We start from the raw sequence: 19,502 nt of genomic DNA on the forward strand, positions 1-19,502 counted from the left end.
GTAATTTGAAATTCCCGCCTGGCGCCGTACAGCTGTTACACCATGGTCCCTTCACCCCTTCCTTCCTCCCCCTCCCCCCTCCCATCTCCCCTGTCAGGGTTGCCATTTGGTATTTTTCATTACCAAGTGTGGGCCAATTTGGTAATGAAAAATTTGTTTGGTAATGAATCAGAATAATGCATTACCAAATGGATTTTTCACATGTATGAGGATACACAGGATGGAGATGGTGGATTGTTTGCTCTCTCTGATTAATCTGCTACCCTACATAGAGTGAAAATAATCAACATGGTGTTAATTATAAGGAGAGTGATTACATGTATTTCCACTTGTATATATAATTAGTGAAGAATAAATGCTAGCTTTACGAATTTGGTAATGAAAAGTTAAATTTGGTAATGAAAGTTGAGGAGATTGGTAATGTGGCCGTTGCGATCTGGCAACTCTGTTACCCCACCAACATCAACAGTCACAGTCTAACTCTGATCGAGAGCAGAAGCTCATAGCAGTGCAAGCCACAGGTGCTTGTTTTTTGTGAATAAACAGTGAATAAACTGCAATACCTCACCACTAGAACACACAGGAATTTACAGTGTTGTGCAGTGTTAAGAAATTAGAATTTAGAGTGCAGAGGATTAACTGTGGACTGCAAACTGGCGGTTCAAACCAGTCCAGGAGCAAGGGACTTGTAAGTACCCAGAATGTTTAATATTGTATAAACTCACCTCTAAAACCTCATTTTATGGTTCTTTTGCATTTATTTCAGTCTTTTATGTCCCTTATTGATGTGATTTGGGTCTTAAATAGGTGCAATGCATGTCCAGAGGGAGTTGTATAGGTGTTTTTCTGAGTTAGGGTCCATAAGTACAAGTCCATAAGCTGGGGCCCAATATCCGGACAGGACCACTATCCGGACCTGCCTATGGCTCTATTACGTCGGATATTGGAGGGATTACTGTACTCAACACAAACATGCACAATAACACAAAAAGATGGCTGGCAAACTACTTAGCAGGCAGATGTGCACATGTAACATTTGCCGGTTAGTCTTCCAACATCAGAAACTTCACAAACGGCGTCCCCCAAGGATCTGTTTTGTCCCCTACACTCTTTAACCTATACATGCACAACATACCCGCACCCCACACACCACTGATACACAGCTTCCTATGCAGATGATATAACACTTACATGTATGCACCAAAATGCAAACACAGCTGCACACATCATTCAACCTTACCTCAACACACTACACGAATGGTTCACTACAAACAGGCTCAAAATAGCCCCAGCAAATTTTACAGTGACCCTTCTCACAAACTGGACAGCAAAACACAGTCACATCCCACACCTCATCATAAACAACACTCCCCTACCACACGCACACACACACACACACAAAATCCTTGGTGTAACACACAATACATCAATGTCATTTAAACAACACATCACAAACATTAAAAATAAAATAACACCAAGACTCAATGCACTGAGGTCACTTGCTCATACAACATTCGGACACAACAAAGAAACCACCACCACAGTATACAAACAATACATATGTTCAGTGGTGAATTATGCAAGCCTTGCCTAGGCTTCTAACCTCACCAAAACACACTACAACACTACAGACCATACAGAACAAGGCCCTAAAAATAATCACAGGCTGCACAGCTATTACACCCACAGACCACCTACATCAAGAAACCAAAGCCCTCAAAGTCAAGGATCACCTAGACATGAGAGGCACCCAGTTTCTTGCTGCAGCCTCCACAAACCCTCAACATCCACTATATTACATGGCAGCACATCCACCCACACCAAGGAACATCAAAACAACATCCAGCACACGATACCATACACAAATACTGTCATCTTTCCCCCCTCGCCCACCTCAGACCAGCTTCCAGAAGCATATCCACACCCAGATCACTCGCCGGTCCATTCAGTCACTTAAAGACAACACACAGCTGCATGCACGGCCTCCTGACATCCACCCTTCTGAATCCTATCTCCCTCATGAGACAGGGTCCACCTGGCCAGGCTGAGATGTGGGCACTATCCAGCCCTCTTAAGCTACCAGAAGAGGCTGGATGACTCCGTCACTGATGCCGTTCCAGGATGCAACACAGCACCCCATACTATTAAGCACATTATGGAAGACTGCATTGCACACAATCACCTACGCTAACAACACAACATATGCTCTTTGAGAGCTCTGTGGGAAAGCCCAGTCTCGGCCATGGCCTTCCTAAGGGACTCGGGGCTGTTCGGCCAGACTGCCTAGGGAAGAACTACTACTACTACCTCTTTCCTAGGTATGATCCTTCCCTTTATACACATTATTCAACTTGGGAAAGGACTGTCATGCTGAAGGGGTTTATTATGGCTACACTGTACCAAACAGCTCCAGAGAAGAAAGTGTATCGTAAAATCTATCCTGAGCTGAATAAAATCAGATGGCAAGCATATCAAGTACTGAGAAAGATTCCTCCCAGATGAAAGGGTGATTGTTTTGATCATTAACTGACAACTCTGTACAGTATTTTACCTTCACTAGAAGCAGGTAATTTTATTTACCCAGACCAAATGACCAAGAGAAGAGGATCTGTCTATAAACATAGCTAATTTTTTTAGAAACAATCGGTAGAGAGGTGGCCTGCGGTCATACTGGACCCAGGTTCGAATCCCGGCTGGGACAGGGAACTGTTTCAGGATTTGAATTTCATGTAAAGCAGACTTTACCGATCTACCAGAAGACCCGCCGACATGTCGTAAAAATAACCCCGCTAATACCAAAACACCAGTCCTGTATGAGACAGCCCTAGCATGTATTCAATATGGACAGTGGGTGTTGGTGCTGAAGTGGTGACATGTAGAGGTGTATGATATGCAGGAGGACTACTGGGCCTTGGGAGCAGGCTGTGAAGCCTATGCCCTGAGTCGAGCACATAAAAAAAATAAATAAATAACATCTTCTCCACAATATTCATTTCCTATTCTTTTACCTTCCACACAATTTCATTTATCCTAGAAAATTCCTTTCACAATGGAAGGGTCTAAAACACTCCCCACTGGATTCCTTGACTCTGAAAGATCTCCCTACAGCTAAATAATCATGTGGCAGGTGAGCAACATTAAAACTAAAATGACATCCTTCAGGTGAAGGGGTGAACCCCTTTGCTAATCATGGTATCGCCAAATAATATACAGCAATCCCTCAATTATCCGACGTAATAGAGCCAAAGGCATGTCTGGATAGTGGATCTGTCTGGATAATGGACTTCTCCCCTAGCCCCCTTTCATACATACCCTAAGTTTGAAAGCCAATGTGAAAGGCCACTACAGTACATCGTACAACACCTACTGCTGGTGTTCTACATTACTCTACCTGGTAAAGAAAACCTATAAACCACAGACAAGCAATTACCATGGTCAAGCAGACCCATCAACCACCCAAGCAATCACCCAAGCAATCAACACTACAGGGCCATACCCTGCAGTGACGGGGAGAGGGGGAGGAAGTCCTCCAGGGTGAAAATGTTTGTTCTCTCGACCATGATTTCCACCAAGACGCAAGCACTTTGTCCGGATAAAATGGAGAAATGTATGAATAATGGTTTTGAACAGCCAGATCACAGCGTCTGGACAATGGATTGTTCGGACGATGGAAGTCTGGATAATCGAGGGATTACTGTAATCCTACTACATTTAAGAGGGATCTGTCAGACTTACAGGGTTAATGAAGGCTATATATAACCCCTAAAGTATGGACAGTCTCTTCTGAGCACCATCAAATAATCTACAGATAGAATAAACTGAAAAATATGTAACTGGAGAGGTTAAATTTCTCCACAGTCACTCATATACCTTATATTCCTGCAGGATAACAGGGAAATTAAGCCGGAGGAGCTCCATCTCATGCTGGTAAACAGGCAGGTCACCCCAATATGGATTGGCTGGTAGCTCCATGTGGAATAGGGTTGGCTTTTGGAATTCTGCAATCTGTGATTTTGGCGAAATTCTTTCTTTCTTATTAGAATCAGCTTTTGCATTTTCAGTTTCTTTCTGGTCTTGTTTTTCTGCTGCTGAGTTGGCCTTTTGGCTTAACTTCATGACAGCCATTTCTAATCGCTGTAAATCCAGCTTGAGGTCCATTTGCTTCATTTGTGGCCACCTGAGGAATATCCAGAAAATACAGTAATGTTCTTACTGCCTTTCGAAAGGTGGATTCACACTGAGCAAAACTGGCAAACATGTTGGCCTCTTTTGCAAGCCACTTTCACTAAAACTTAACTTCTGCTCTAATAAAGTATTTCATTCACAGTTAAAAACAGTTGAAAAACTGATATTTAGCTTATGTGTGCCATAGCAACAAACCTCCTAGAAAGCTGAATCCCTCTGACTGTTGGTAGTTCAGCTCGCAATGACAGCGAACAGGTTAGCTGTTTTCTGCCCAGTGTGAAAGTGACTTTGATCTCCCTCTCTCTCTTTAATTTTTTTCCTGCAGCCAAGTCTGCAGGTCAACAGTAAATTTCAAAAAGATAACCTATTAAAGTTCTACTGCTAACCATACAGCTGTTTTTCCAATTTTCTCTGGTCTACAGTGCTGACTGTATGAAAACTATCTATCTATCTACTGCCAGACACCTTAATGCTGTATGGGGTGGCCACAAACAAACTGCCTCCATGTCACCCTGTCCCCCGCCATTTCACTGCCCTGCTCTCAGCTTGCAACCCCCTCTCTTATATACCGCTCCACTCCATCCATCCATCCCATCCTTGGCCTCCCTCTCCCTCTCCACCTCACTCACATAATCTCTCCTCATCAGTCTCTCGCTCTCCATTCTCTCCACATGGTCCTAATGCTTTCTATCACTCGCTCTCCATCCTCTCCATATGGTCCTAATGCTTTCAATCACATCCACATCCACACCACAATGCTCTTTCACTTCCTCATTTGTCAGTCTGTCTCTACATGTGACTCCACATGCTCCTCTCAACTCATTTCCACTGCTCTCACTCTTGACTTGTGTCCCTCCAACAAGGTCCAAGTTTCATTTCCATATGTTATAGTTGGTATCACAATACTGTCATGCAGCGACTTTTTTACTTCTATGCTCACTTCCCTGTTTCTTATTACTGCTTTCATGGAACCAGCAACCTTTCTTCCTTGTTGCACCCTTCCAAGCACCTCACCCTCTAAACTTCCATCCTTACTCATCACTCTACCCACGTACTTAAACGCATTCATATTTTCCATTTCCTCCTCATCCAACCTCACTGTACATTCCGTGACTTCATTTCTCTCAAAGACCATAACTTTATTCTTCCCTACATTCACCTTTACATTCTGTTTCCTACACATTCTTCCAGACTGATTCACCAAGCCTTGCAGCTCCCCTTCGTCTTCACTTAACAACATAGTATCATCTGCAAACAACAGCACTGGGAGTTTCCAAACACTGCCTTCTCTCATTAGGGCCACCACAACATCCACTGCCCTACCTTGCATTTCTTTTATAACCCCATCCATATACGGTACAGACTGAACAACCATGGAGACATGACACATCCCTGTTTCAATTCAACCTTCAAATAAAAAAATTCACTAAGTTCATTGTCCACATGCACTACAGATTTAGCACCCTCGTACATACTCTTCACGGCATTCAACTTTCCATTTACTCCATATATTCTTAATACTTTCCACATTCCTTGTCTATCCACCCTGTCATATGCTTTCTCCAAATCCATGAAGGCCGTATACAACTTCTTTCCCTTCTCCTGAAACTTTTCCACTAAAGACCTACAAATGAATAGCTGATCTATACAACCTCTTCCCTTCCTAAAACCTCCCTGTTCTTCTCCAACAAATTCTTCTGTTATTTCCCTAATGCTGCCAACAAATAACCTACGATATACTTTTCCTATTACACTGAGAAACTAATGCCCCTATAAATAACACACTCTTTTTTTTTCCATTTTTTCCTTTGTACAGGGGAATAATTATACCTGATTTCCAATCCTCCAGGACACTACCTTCCTCCTAGGCCAATCTGCACATCTTCCACATCCATTTAACTACTCTCTCTCTCCCATGCTTCAGCATTTCACCATAAACTCCATCAATTCCTGGGGATTCCCCATTCTGACTTTCTTCATTGCTTTCACAACTTCCATCATACTGATTTCTTCCACTCTTCTCACATCCCTCCATCTCCCAGCTATTCCCCAGCCACTTATACTTGCATTACTGTACTTTCATTCTTTATGTTCAATAATTCCTTAAAGTGTTTTCTCCATCTGCTCAATTTTTCTTCCTTCTCCACTATAATCTACTATTTTTTATCTTTCATCATCATCATCATCATCATCACCCAGACCTCCTTTCCCACCCCAGGACAGGGTGAGGAGTAGCAATGTCCAGACAGCCCAACTTTGCCCAATCCAATGGGCCACACTTCCATTCACTCATCATTCAAGCCCCCGGAATCCTGGTTCTATCGGATACGCCAAAAACATTCACCACTTTCTGTAGCTTCACATAATCGTATCCGATTGAGTCAATCCAGATGCTGCCATGTTAAAAGGGGTGCCAAAATCCCTGATCATGCACTTCTTCTCACAACATTCATCCTGCCAGCTCGATCTCTTGTCAGTTTCCTAGCCTCACCGATTTCCAAAAGTCTCTTCTTCACACATTCGTCCACCATATCTCTCCACCTTCTTCTTGGCCTACTTTGTCTCCTCCCTTCTTCGAATTTGCTCAGATATACCTTTTTCACCACTCTACTGCTATCCACTCTTTCCACATGACCATACCATCTCAGTACACTCTCTTCAATTCTGGTGTCCACCAATTTCCTCACTCTGCATCTTTTACGAATCACAATATTTCGTATCCTATCCACCCTCTGTACTCCACATACATTCCTCAGCAGTCCCATCTCCACTGCTCTTACTCTTGACTTTTCATTTTCATGCCACACCATAGTCTCACATCCCTATGTTAAAGTTGTCACTAACACTCCTTCATGTAAGCCTCATGCAGCTGCAACACTCAAGCCTCTGTCTCTTATCAAGGCCTTCATTGCACCAGCTAGTTTTCTTCCTTGCGTCACTCTACTTTCAATTTCTTTTGCACATTTTCCTTTCTTTTGTATCATTGTACCCAGGTATTTGAACTCTCACCAATTCCAGTCTCTCTCTATTCACTGTTACATCACACTGGAAGTCACCTTCTCTCTCAATAACCATCACTTTACTCTTTTCTACATTTACTCTCAAGGCAGGACGCTTACAAACATCAGCAAAACTCTGCATTAGCCTACCAAGTTCTTGTTCGGTACTTGCAAGCAGTACTGCATCATCAGCATACACCAAATTTGAGATATTCCATTCATCACCATTCATTACCAACGCCATCCCTCTCTCCATTACTCGTGTTATTACTTATCTCATCACCCCATCCACACATATATTGAACAACCATTGGGACATCACACAACCTTGTCGCAAGCCCACACTGATCATGAACTATTCACTTAGATGCCCATTAACTCTTTCACTCCCCAGTTAACTTCTTTGACACCCTGTGTAACTCTACCTCTTTCCAGAACATTTTCTTAAATTCCCTCCACTTTACACTGAAATTTCTTCCAAATTCCTCATCAACTCTCTTCTCACTCTCTCTTACTAATCTTTTCATCTCTCTCATCCTCTGTACATATAACTCTCTCTTCCGTCTCTCAATTTCTTCCACGCCCCTGTTTCTCATCCACTCACTATATGCTTTCTTCTTTTGTGCCACAGCCTGTCTCACCTCTTCATTCCACTATGCCGTTCCCTGCATCCCTTTTCGTCTTCGCATCACCCCACACACCTCACATGCTGTACTTATTTCTTCTGTGAATATCTTGCACACACCTTCCATGCCCCCCATCTGCTCCAATCCATATTTACCCATTCGCTCCTCCACTTCTCTTACATTCTGCCTTTATTCCATCCTCTTGTAACTTTTCCACCCTCCTTGTATTAACTACTTCCTCCTGGCCTTCCCTTCTATTTCTCCATTTCATTTGGACCTTGATGCTCACCACCACCAAATGGTAGTCAGAAAGTCCACTCCCCCAACCCATATTTGCTCTTGCATCCATTACACACCTCATCCTATCATCCACACACATATAATCAATCACTGCCTTCCATTCATTCAGTTCACCACCCACCCTTCTCACCACTCGCCACGTATACCCATGGATCATTCTGTGCCTGAAGAGGGTACTAGCTATCACCAACTCTTCCTGCACAAATGTCCACTAAAGCACTGCCATTCTCATCCATCTCTGCTTGCACATCCCACTCACCAACTACTCCATCCACCTTCACATTCCCTACATTTCCATTCATATCTCCAATCAAAAACACTCTCTCATTCCTTTCAAACTCTTCCATGCACATTTCCTCATTTGTCCAGAACTCTTCTCTCACTCTGCTTGCACGATCTTGTGTTGCATACATGTACACATTTGCCCACATTTGTAGTTCAACTTTCAATCTTACCCACACAATCCTTGAGCCAACTGATTCATAATCTCTTATATTCTCCTTCCATTTGTTACTCACAATACACACTCTTTCTTTTGCCCTCCATTCCCACCTACTCTGGCGCATTTAGTTTCAGTTAATCCGCACAGGGTACATTCACTTTTGCACCCTCAAGCACCTGGACAATTTCTCCTTCACCTCATCATTTGCACCCCTTACATTCCCTGCCGCAATCTGTAGTACCATATCCTTTGTTCGGTTAGTCGTCACCTTCTGATCAGTCCTGGTCTGAGGCTTCTTGTTCGTATTTTTTTTAGTTAGTTGTTTTCTGGGGAGGGACACTAACCCTTTGCCAACCCATTTGTTGGCACGTAGGGAACACGTGTTGGTTGGTCATAAGGTTACTGATTTGATAAGATTGTATATGAGTGCACTGTCCCAGATAACTGGCTGAAGAGTGTGATTCTACATGTGTTCAAGGAGAAGGGAGATGGCCTGGAAAGAAAAAATTATGGAGACACAAAACTTCTGGACCACATAATGAAGGTAATGGACAGAGCTGTAGAAGGTATGATTAGAGAGAGTGAATATTGATGAGATGCAGTTTGGGTTTATGCCAGGCAAATATATGGGAAAGAAAGAGATCTGTACTTTGTTTTTGATGATTTGGAGAAGGCCTGTGATAAAGTCCCTATGAAGGTGGTGAAGTGTGCAGTGAGAAAGTCTGGGATTGAGGAGTGGCCGGTTAGACTGGTTATGGATATGTATGTGGGTGCTCGCACCCAGGTGAGAGTGAATGGAGATTTGATTGATGATTCCATGAATGTTGGTGTGCATAAAGGTCAGTCTTGAGCCCTTTGTTTATCATGGTGCTTGAAGCCCTTTCATGTGACTTCAGAAATGGACTCCCGTGGGAGATGTTGTATGCTGATGACTTTCTGTTGATTGCAGAGAATGAGATGGAGGTGAAGAAAAGATTTAGGAAGTGAAGAGATGGTATGGAGCACAAGAGCTTGAGAGTAAATGGAGACAAAACAAAAGTGATGGTACCTAGGGCTGGTGGTGGCACTGTCAAAGAAATGGGAGAGTGGCCATGTGCAGTTTGCTACGAGGGTGTGGGAAGTAGCTAATTTCATCCTGTGAAGTACTTGTGGTAAGTAGGTGCATAAAAGGTGTAGTGGTATTAGAAGTAGATTGCATGCTAATGCTGATATCGTGTGTATGGTGCGTCATGGAAAGCACATTAAAATTGTCAGGCATGAAAGGGCCGATCTTACTGGTGAGTTTCTTGAATCTGTAGTAGAGTTTTGTTACTTGGGTAACATGTTAAGTGCTGGAGGTGGGGCTGGAGCTAGCTCTGTGGCAGGAAGATACTGCCTCTCCTGACACTGAGAGGGCTCTCCTTCCGTGCTGAAGGATCTCTGTATGAGGAATGTGTTAGAAGTGTAATGCTGTATGGTAGTGAGACCTGGGCAGTTAAGGAAGAGGATATTTGCAGACTCAAACATACGGAAGTGACAATGATTAGGTGAATGTGAGGCCTGGGGGAGGGGGAGGAGGGCAGGCTAGAAGAGTTGAGAGGGAAGATGGGATTGGAGTGTATTGTTGCGATAAGGAGGGGCAGACAGACGGTTTGGGCAAGTGCAGAGGATGAGGGATGACAATTGGATGTAGAAAGTGAGAAGTGTGAACGCTGAGGGAGGAGTTGCAAGAGGAAGACCGAAATTGACGTGGGACGAGGTCATAGTGCGACCTCAGGGATGAGGGACTGAACAGGGAGGCTGCCACAGATTGAGATGCATGGAGAGCTGCAATTAGGTGACCAATGTCAATGCATGCAAGCATGTTGGAGTCTTCACAAATGAAATAAAACGATGGACACATCTGCATCTCTCCTCTAGTTTACTGGGGCATCATATTATGCTCCCCAACATCCCATTATTTGGTTATACGGCTACCATGCAGCAGTGTAAATGGTCTCCTGAGTTACAAGAAACCAGTAGACTTGTCAGTGGGTGTAAAGTCACCTTAGGATGAGGTCGGCAGCACTACATCAAGTGAGTGCAGAATGGTCATCATCATCTTCCTGGTTTTCTTTCTATGGACTTTGAAAATTAGTACACTGAAACCACATCAAACTACACTAATGATACTGATTTGTGATGCAGTCATCAGTAACAGGTGCCACGAATTCACCAAAATTCATGGAGAGACTAACAGAAAGGCGACGGCACTTTTCCTGCATGTACCATAGTACTACTCGTGGCATCCCAGAGGCACTAATGTATTTTTCAACAGTCATGCCTCTCTTTGCTTTGAACTGGCTAGTTATTAAGTCAGGTTTTGGTTATTCTACTTAACACTACTGGTCAATACTGGTACTGTATGAAGCACAAAAAGCATCAAAATAACCTTTTTTTTGACTGCTTAAAACTACAAAATTAGGTAATTCTTTACCAAATGGGCACAACAGTTCCATCTATATTACTGTATAACAAACTCACAATCTCAAGGTAGGTACAGGTAATTTTGGTACACAACAGTGACAACACAGATAGTTAACTGTTGAATTGTGACTACAAGAAGTAACAGGGGAAAAAAAAAGAAAAAAAAAAGGGGTATTTAGGGAAGTGGCTGGGACATATGCGGCATTGTTTACCGACGATATCTCCGACTGCCTGTGTTGTTTACAAACCATCGCTCCGACTGAACATGTCAGTGTCTCCTCGTGTCAAAGCTATAAGGAAACTTAATGATTTAACCAGACCAAACCCAATCCAACCCAACTTGCATTTAAAGCCAGCTTTCAGATATAAAAATACATGTTAAAAATGTAAAATACTGTATGGCCAGCTACTGGTATATGTAAGTGGAATATTTAAGCAGAGGTAAGACAGGCTGTGGCACAAAAGAGGTGAGACAGGCTGTGGCACAAAAAAAGAAAGCATACAATGAATGGATGAGAAATAGGGGCATGGAAGAAGTTGAGAGGCAGAAGAGAGAGTTATATGTAGAAAGAAAGAGAGAGGTGAAAACATTAGTAAGAGAGAGTAAGAAGAGAGTGGATGAGGAATTTGGAAGGAATTTGAGCATAAAGTGGAGGGACTGTAAGAAAATGTTCTGGAAAGAGGTGAAAAGAATAAGACAGGGTGAAAGTGAAGTTAGCAGGGGAGTGAAAGATAAAAATGGTAGATTACTAGTGGAGAAGGGAGAAAAAGTGAGCAGATGGAGAGAACACTTTAAGGAATTGTTGAACACAGAGGATGGAAGTAATGCGAGTATAAGTGGATGGGGAATGGCTGGGAGAAGGAGGGAGGTGTGAAGACAGGAAGAAATCAGTAGGATAGAAGTTGTGGAAGCAGTGAAGAAAGTTAAATCGGGGAAAGCCCCAGGAATTGATGGAGTGTGTGGTGAAATGCTGAAGCATGGGGGAGAGATAGTAGTAGAATGGATGTGGAAGATGTGCAAATTGGCGTGGGAGGAAGGTAGAGTCCCGGAGGATTGGAAGTCAGGTATAATTATTCCCTTGTACAAAGGAAAAGGGGAAAAACAAGTGTGTGGTAATCATAGGGGCATTTGTCTTCTTAATATAACAGGAAAAGTGTATGGTATGATACTTATTGACAGAGTTAGAGAAAGAACAGAGAAATTAGTTGGAGAAGAACAGGGAGGCTTTAGGAAGGGAAGAGGTTGTGTAGATCAGATATTCATTCTTAGATCTTTAGTGGAAAAGTTTCTAGAGAAGGGAAAGAAGTTGTATGCGGCTTTCATGGATTTGGAGAAAGCATATAACAGGGTGGATAGACAAGGATTGTGGAAAGTGTTAAGAATATATGGAGTAGATGGGAAGTTGTTGAATGCTGTGAAGAGTATGTACGATGGTGCGAAGGCTGCAGTGCGTGTGGATGGTGAACTAAGTGAATTTTCCTCTTTGAAAGTTGGGTTGAAACAAGGATGTGTCATGTCTCCATGGTTGTTCAATCTGTACATGGATGGGGTAATAAAAGAGGTACAAGGTAGAGTAGTGGATGTTGTGGTGGCCCTGGTGAGAGAGGATAGTGTTTGGAAACTCCCTGTACTGTTGTTTGCAGATGATACTGTGTTGTTGAATGAAGACGAAGGGGAGATGCAAGGCTTGATGGATGAGTTTGGGAGAGTGTGTAAGAAACAGAATCTAAAGGTGAATGTAGGGAAAAGTAAAGTGATGGTCTTTGAGAGAGGTGAAGTCAGTGAATGTACAGCGAGGTTGGATGGTGAGGAATTGGAAAATGTGAGTACGTTTAAGTACTTGGGTAGTGTGATGAGTAAGGATGGAGGTTTGGAGGGTGAAGTGCTTGAAAGGGTACAGCAGGGAAGAAAGGTTGCTGGTTCTTTGAAAGCAGTGATAAGAAACAGGGAAGTGAGCATGGAAGTGAAAAAGTTACTACATGACAGTATTGTGATACCAACTCTAACGTATGGAAGTGAAGCTTGGACGTTGTTGGAAGGACACAAGTCAAGAGTGAGAGCAGTGGAAATGAGTTATTTAAGAGGAGCCTGTGGAGTCACATGGAGAGACAGACTGACGAATGAGGATATAAAGGAGCGTTGTGGTGTGGATGTGGATGTGATAGGAAGCGTTATGAGGAACACACTGAGGTGGTTTGGCCATGTGGAGAGGATGGAGGGTGAAAGACTGATGAAGAGAGTGTATGTGAGTGAGGTGGAGGGGGGAAGAGGGAGGGGGAGGCCGAGGATGAGACAGAGGGATGGGGTGGAGAGGTATATGAGAGAGGGGGGTGTGAGTTGGGAGCAGGGCAGTGAAATGGCGGGGGACAGGGCGACTTGGAGGCGATTTGTTTGTGGCCACCCCAAACGGGATTGAGGCGTCTGGCAATAGATAGATAGATAGATAAATTGATAAAAACCCATTAAATCTTTACCAAATGGGTGCAGCCTTTCCATATTTTCTATTGAAATGAGAGTTTCACAGATTACTTGTTATCATTCCTGGATTACCATAAACTGGGGTGACTTTGGACAACAGTGCAATTTTCGTGCATAAAAGGCGCGCTTTTTTTTCAAAAACATGTTCCAGAAAAACAACGTTGGGTCTGGTTAGTACTTGGATAGGTGACCGCCTGGGAACACCAGATGCTGTTGGCATCCCTACGTGTCAAGTGGGGTTGGTGGAGGATTAGTGCCCCTCCCTGTAAAACAATTAACTCTAAGCCCTTGGCCACCCCGCCTGGGATACATGGTGTCTGGCAATGAATAAATGAATGAATGTTTCAGAAAAAAACCCTGTGCCTTATATGCTCAAGGTCAGGCTTTGGGTAGGCTTGGGCTACTGGCAAGTGGTAGTTTCAGTGCTGTGGTAGGCCTACCTCCCCGGAAAACAACTAACTAAAAAGACGAACGAAAAGCCTCGGACAAGGACTGACCAAAAGATGACGACCAAGGACCAGACAAAGGACATGGAACGGATCGCAACATGGAATGTAAGGGGTGCGAATGATGAGGTGAAAGAGAGAGAGATTGTCCAGGTGCTGCTTGAGGGTGCGGCAGTGGATGTATGTGGAGTAACTGAAACTAAATGGGGAGGTGAGAGTGTGAGAGAATGGGAGTATGGATGTGGTATATGTGCTGGAGTAGGCGAGAATGTGAGGGCAAAAGAAGAAGTGTGTATTGTTGTGAGTAAAAGATGGAAGAAGAACATAAGAGAGTATGGATCAGTTGGGTCAAGGATTGCGTGGGTAAGACTGAAAGTTGGAATACAAATGTGGGCGATTGTGTGCGCATGTGTCAATGCAAGATCATGCAAGCAGAGTGAGAGAAGAGTTCTGGACAAATGTGGAAGTGTGCATGAAAAGGTTTGGAAGGAATGAGAGAGTGTTTTTGATCGGTGGATGCAATAGTTGGTGAGTGGGGTGTACCTGCTGAGACAGATGAGAATGGCAGTGCGTTAGTGGACATTTTTTGTGCCGGGAGGGGGTTGGTGATAGCCATTACCCTCTTCAGGCACAAAATGATCCACAGGTATACATGGCGTGCGATGAGAAGGGTGGATGGTGAACTGAATAAAAGGAAGGCAATGATTGATTATGTGTGTGTGGATGAAAGGATGCGAAGATGTGTAATGGATGCAAGAGCTTATAGAGGTTGGGGGAGTGGACTTTCTGACCACTACTTGGTGGTGGCCAGACTCAAGATCCAAGTAAGATGGAGAAATAGAAGAAGGGAAGGACGGGATGAAGGAGCAGATGCAAGGAGAGTGGAAAGGTTACAAGAGGATGAGAAAAGGGCAGAATATAAGAGAGAAGTTGAGGAACAATTGGGGAAATATGAACTGGAGCAGATGGGGGATGTGGAAGGTGTGTGCAGGATATTCACAGAAGAAATATGTGCAGCATGTGATGTGGTGTGTGAGGTGAAGAGAAGAAGGAGGGGGATGCAAGGAACAGCATGGTGGAATGAAGAGGTAAGACAGGCTGTGGCACAAAAGAAGAAAGGATACAATGAATGGAAGAGAAATAGGAGGGTGGAAGAAGTTGAGAGGCAGAACAGAGTTATATGTAGAAAGGAAGAGAGAGGTGAAAAGATTTGTAAAAGAGAGTAAGAAGAGAGTGGATGAGGAATTTGGAAGGAATTTGAGTGTAAAGTGGAGGGACTGTAAGAAAATGTTCTGGAAAGAGGTGAAGAGAGTAAGACAGGGTGGCAATGAAGTCAGCAGGGGAGTGAATGATAAAAAATGGTAGATTACTAGTGGAGAGGGGAGAAAAAGTGAGCAGATGGAGAGAACACTTTAAGGAATTGTTGAACATAGAGGATGGAAGTAATGCAAGTACAAGTGGCTGGGGAATGGCTGGGAGAAGGAGGGAGGTGAGAAGAGAGGAAGAAATCAGTAGGACAGAAGTGGAAGCAATGATGAAAGTCATAATGGGGAAAGCCCCAAGAACTGATGGAGAGTGTGGTGAAATGCTGAAGCATGAGGGGGAAATAGTAGAAGAATGGCTGTGGAAGATGTGCAGATTGGCCTGGGAGAAAGGTAGAGTCCCGGAGGATTGGAAGTCAGGTATAATTATTCCCTTGTACAAAGGAAAAGGGGAAAAACAAGTGTGTGGTAATCATAGGGGCATCTGTCATCTTAGTGTAATACGAAAAGTGTATGGTAGGATACTTATTGACAGAGTTAGGGACAGAACAGAGGAATTAGTTGGAGAAGAACAGGGAGGCTTTAGGAAGGGAAGAGGTTGTGTAGATCAGATATTCATTCTTAGATCTTTAGTGGAAAAGTTTCTAGAGAAGGGAAAGAATTTGTATGCGGCTTTCATGGATTTGGAGAGAGCTTATGACAGGGTGGATAGACAAGGATTGTGGAAAGTATTAAGAATATATGGAATAGATGGGAAGTTGCTGAATGCTGTGAAGAGTATGTATGATGGTGCTACGGCTGCAGAGCGTGTGGATGGTGAACTGAGTGAATTTTTCTCTCTGATGGTTGGGTTGAAACCCATGTTTCCTTGGTTGTTCAATCTGTACATGGATGGGGTAATGAAAGCGGTACAAGGTAGGGTAGTGGATGCTGGAGTGGCCCTGGTGAGAGAGGGTAGTGTTTGGAAACTCCCTGTACTGTTGTTTGCAGATGATACTGTGTTGTTGAGTGAAGACGAAGGGGAGATGCAAGGCTTGGTGGATGAGTTTGGGAGAGTGTGTAAGAAACAGAATCTAAAGGTGAATGTAGGGAAGAGTAAAGTGATGGTCTTTGAGAGAGGTGAAGTCACTGAATGTACTGTGAGGTTGGATGGTGAGGAACTGGATAATGTGAGGACGTTTAAGTACTTGGGTAGTGTGATGAGTAAGGATGGAAGTTTGGAGGGTGAAGGGCTTGAAAGGGTACAACAAGGAAGAAAGGTTGCTGGTTCCAAGAAAGCAGGGATAAGAAACGGAAGTGAGCATGGAAGTGAAAACGTTACTACATGACAGTATTGTGATACCAACTCTAACGTATGGAAGTGAAGCTTGGACGTTGTTGGAAGGACGCAAGTCAAGAGTGAAAGCAGTGGAAATGAGTTATTTAAAAGGAGCTTGTGGAGTCACAGGACAAATGAGGATATAAAGGAGAGTTGTGGTGTGGATGTGGATGTGATAGGAAGCATTAGGAGGAACACACTGAGGTGGTTTGGCCATGTTGAGAGGATGGAGGGCGAGAGACTGACGAGGAGAGTGTATGTGAGTGAGGTGGAGGGGGAAGCCATGGATGAGATGGAGGGATGGGGTGGAGAGGTATATGAGAGAGGGGGGGTGCGAGTTGGGAACAGGGCAGTGAAATGGCAGGGGACAGGGCAACATGGAGGCAATTTGTTTGTGGCCACCCCATATGGGATTGAGGCGTCTGGCAATAGATAGACAGACAGATAGATTTGCAACAAAATATTTATATTACATATATAGTTATACACACATAATTATAGTAATAAATTACAAATATAGTTATTCAGTACTGTACATAATAAGGAAATCTGTGTCCACAGCAGCTGTGCGCTGTTGTTTGTTTACATCAGAGGACAGCGATCAGTATTGCCAAAACAAAAAAATTCTGGGAAGTTTTGGCGCAATATACGAATGCTGTGGGTATCTGTCTGATCGTTGACGTTATTTACTAAGGTAACAGTACATACCAGTGGTACTTTCTTGAAATAAATTAATAAACTAAATATTCAGCAGTAATTTCTGTGCCTGCCCTCCTCTCTTCCTATTTCTCCTATCTTTCCTGTCACTTCTTATTCCTTTTCTTTCCTTTACAGGTGGCTTTACATTGAGTGACAAGCCAAATGGTTTCCTCTAAGCCAAGAAACCATTTACAACGCTGGGTGGTAACCATATAACCAAACCATACGTGCTCCCAACGTGTCAACAAGTGGGTTGGTGGAGGGTTGGTGCCCTTCCCTGTAGAACAACTAACTCAGTGTCAAATGGCCACCCTTTGTGGGATTGTGGTGTCTGGCAATAGATAGATAGATACAGAATTTTCGTTACTGAAAGTTCTGATGACGCCACAACCTGTGCCGCCATGTTTATTTACAGGTGATCAGGGTGATGGTGCGTACTGCATAAGCAGTGACGATAGCATTGTATTAGGGGTGGTAGTTGGTAGTGTCAGCAGTGGAGATTGATAATATTAATGGTGATGATTGATAATTTTAGTGTTGTTGGTTGATAGTGGTTAGAGTTATTAACAATGGCCAATACTGGTGATGGTGGAGGTCAGTGGTGATATTTGGTAGTGTTAAGTAAGTACTGTAACTTAGCCTACCATGATAGCTTACCAAAGGGTGTCAGTCTAAATTTTCATGATTCCTGTACATGAAAACTTTATAACCAGCACATGAATGGTTATGCAGGGTAAGCATTCCCCTAGGATGGGTTAGGTTATTGGGTTACGTTGGGTTAGGTTTAGTGCGTTGGGTGAGGTTACGTTAGGTCTGTTTGGTTTGGCTTGGTTAGGTCTGTGTGGTTAGGTTTGGTCAGTTCAGTTACGTTATCGGGTGATGCAATATATTTTTCTGGTGGTTTTTGATGTGATTTGAGTTGTTTTTTTACTTCATTTTTTCAGAAAATGCTTGATTCCACCTACTTGTCCAATCAAGGTTCATGATTGGAAAAAGAGGGGATATGAAGCATTTCCGAGAAAAATGAAGGTCAAAAACATTCAAATCGCATCAAAAACTGCCAGAGAAATATATTGCACTACCTGGGGGGTGTATTGTCCATGTGTAAAAATTTACCCCTTAAATACCCCAAAATAGGTACATTTTGTCTCTTTTCAATCACTTCTTGCAGTCAGAGTGCAACAGTTAACAATCTGTGTTGCTTATGTATCAAAATTACTTACCTTGAGATCGTGAGTTAGTTTTAATAAAGGTGGAATCGCTGTGCATGTTTGGTAAAAAAATTACCAAAAATCCCCAGTGCCTGTGGTAATCAAGGAAAAATAAGAAGTAACCTGTGAAACTCATTCCAATAGAAAATATGGAAAGGCCATGCCTGTTTGGTAAAGAATTATTGAAATCAAAATTTACCTTCATAAATACAATAACCCCTTACCTATGTAAGATCTGTGTCATTAGTTCATGGAATCGATGGCATCTCGCACAGTCTGGGTTGCGGCAGGCTTCACCATCATTGTGTGTCGGCAGGAAACAAAACAGGTTCCCCAGTGCTAGCTTAATGGTGGCTTTCATCCCCAGCCTGCTCTCCCGGGCGTACACGAAGAGCAGAATAAGAGCAGAGCAAATGGTACCCAGGATGAAGGAAGGAAGCAGAGGCAAGGAAGGATCTGGGAGGGCCGCCAGGAAGGTAGAGCAGCATTCCCTTATACCCATGGCGACGACTGGAGTTAATTAGCGATGTTCTGATAATCTTATACCTTTCCTTTTCCCGCTTATAAATTGTCCTTGATGGCTTTCAACTTCAAACAGGCCTGTCTGAACAGAATATCAATTACCGCTTGACATTCGCGGTCGGTCAGCTGATGACCAGTGACCAACAATACTTCATGTACGACTGATCATTAAATAATTCTTATCTAAATTACTATACTGAGGATATCTACATAAGAAATAATTGTAAGCTATCACTTTTAAGTATTAATTACTAAATATAATGTGTTTTCTCCATCAAAAGATGCAACAAAAAGAGACGAACTCACGAAGATTCGTATGCCTACCTAAACATCAATAATGGAATATGTTTACAATGATTACATTCGAGTTTAGGTAAAGGAATTGAAGGTACGCATTGAAATACGTGAAATACAGCATAGTGCCCCCGGAAACCCCGACACCCCCACCGGGACCCCACAGAGGAGCAGCAGCAGCAGCACAGCGAGACTCAGCGCGACAATGGCACAAGCCAGCCCGGGCCGTACTCCCCTATGACGCTCAGCCGCCTCACCGTCGCCATAGCAGGAA

General features: G+C 43.3%; 1 protein-coding gene across 1 annotated transcript in view; it reads right to left on the reverse strand.

Annotated features, from left to right (window-relative positions):
• Positions 1-19,048, reverse strand: part of LOC145408361 (aspartate beta-hydroxylase domain-containing protein 2-like) — a 105,127-nt gene extending 86,079 nt beyond the window's left edge. Inside the window, exons 1-2 of the mRNA XM_080279086.1 lie at positions 18,637-19,048; positions 3,871-4,177 (exon numbers count right to left, since the gene is read on the reverse strand). Coding sequence (XP_080135212.1) covers positions 3,871-4,177; positions 18,637-18,914 — 585 coding nt within the window. The 5' untranslated portion in view covers positions 18,915-19,048. The remainder of the gene's footprint in view (positions 1-3,870; positions 4,178-18,636) is intronic.
• Positions 19,049-19,502: the final 454 nt, after the last annotated feature.

The sequence above is a fragment of the Coenobita brevimanus genome, chromosome 77, assembly GCF_032717465.1.
Source record: "Coenobita brevimanus isolate Jiangsu-jjx chromosome 77, ASM3271746v2, whole genome shotgun sequence".
In the NCBI taxonomy this organism is placed as follows: domain Eukaryota; kingdom Metazoa; phylum Arthropoda; class Malacostraca; order Decapoda; family Coenobitidae; genus Coenobita; species Coenobita brevimanus.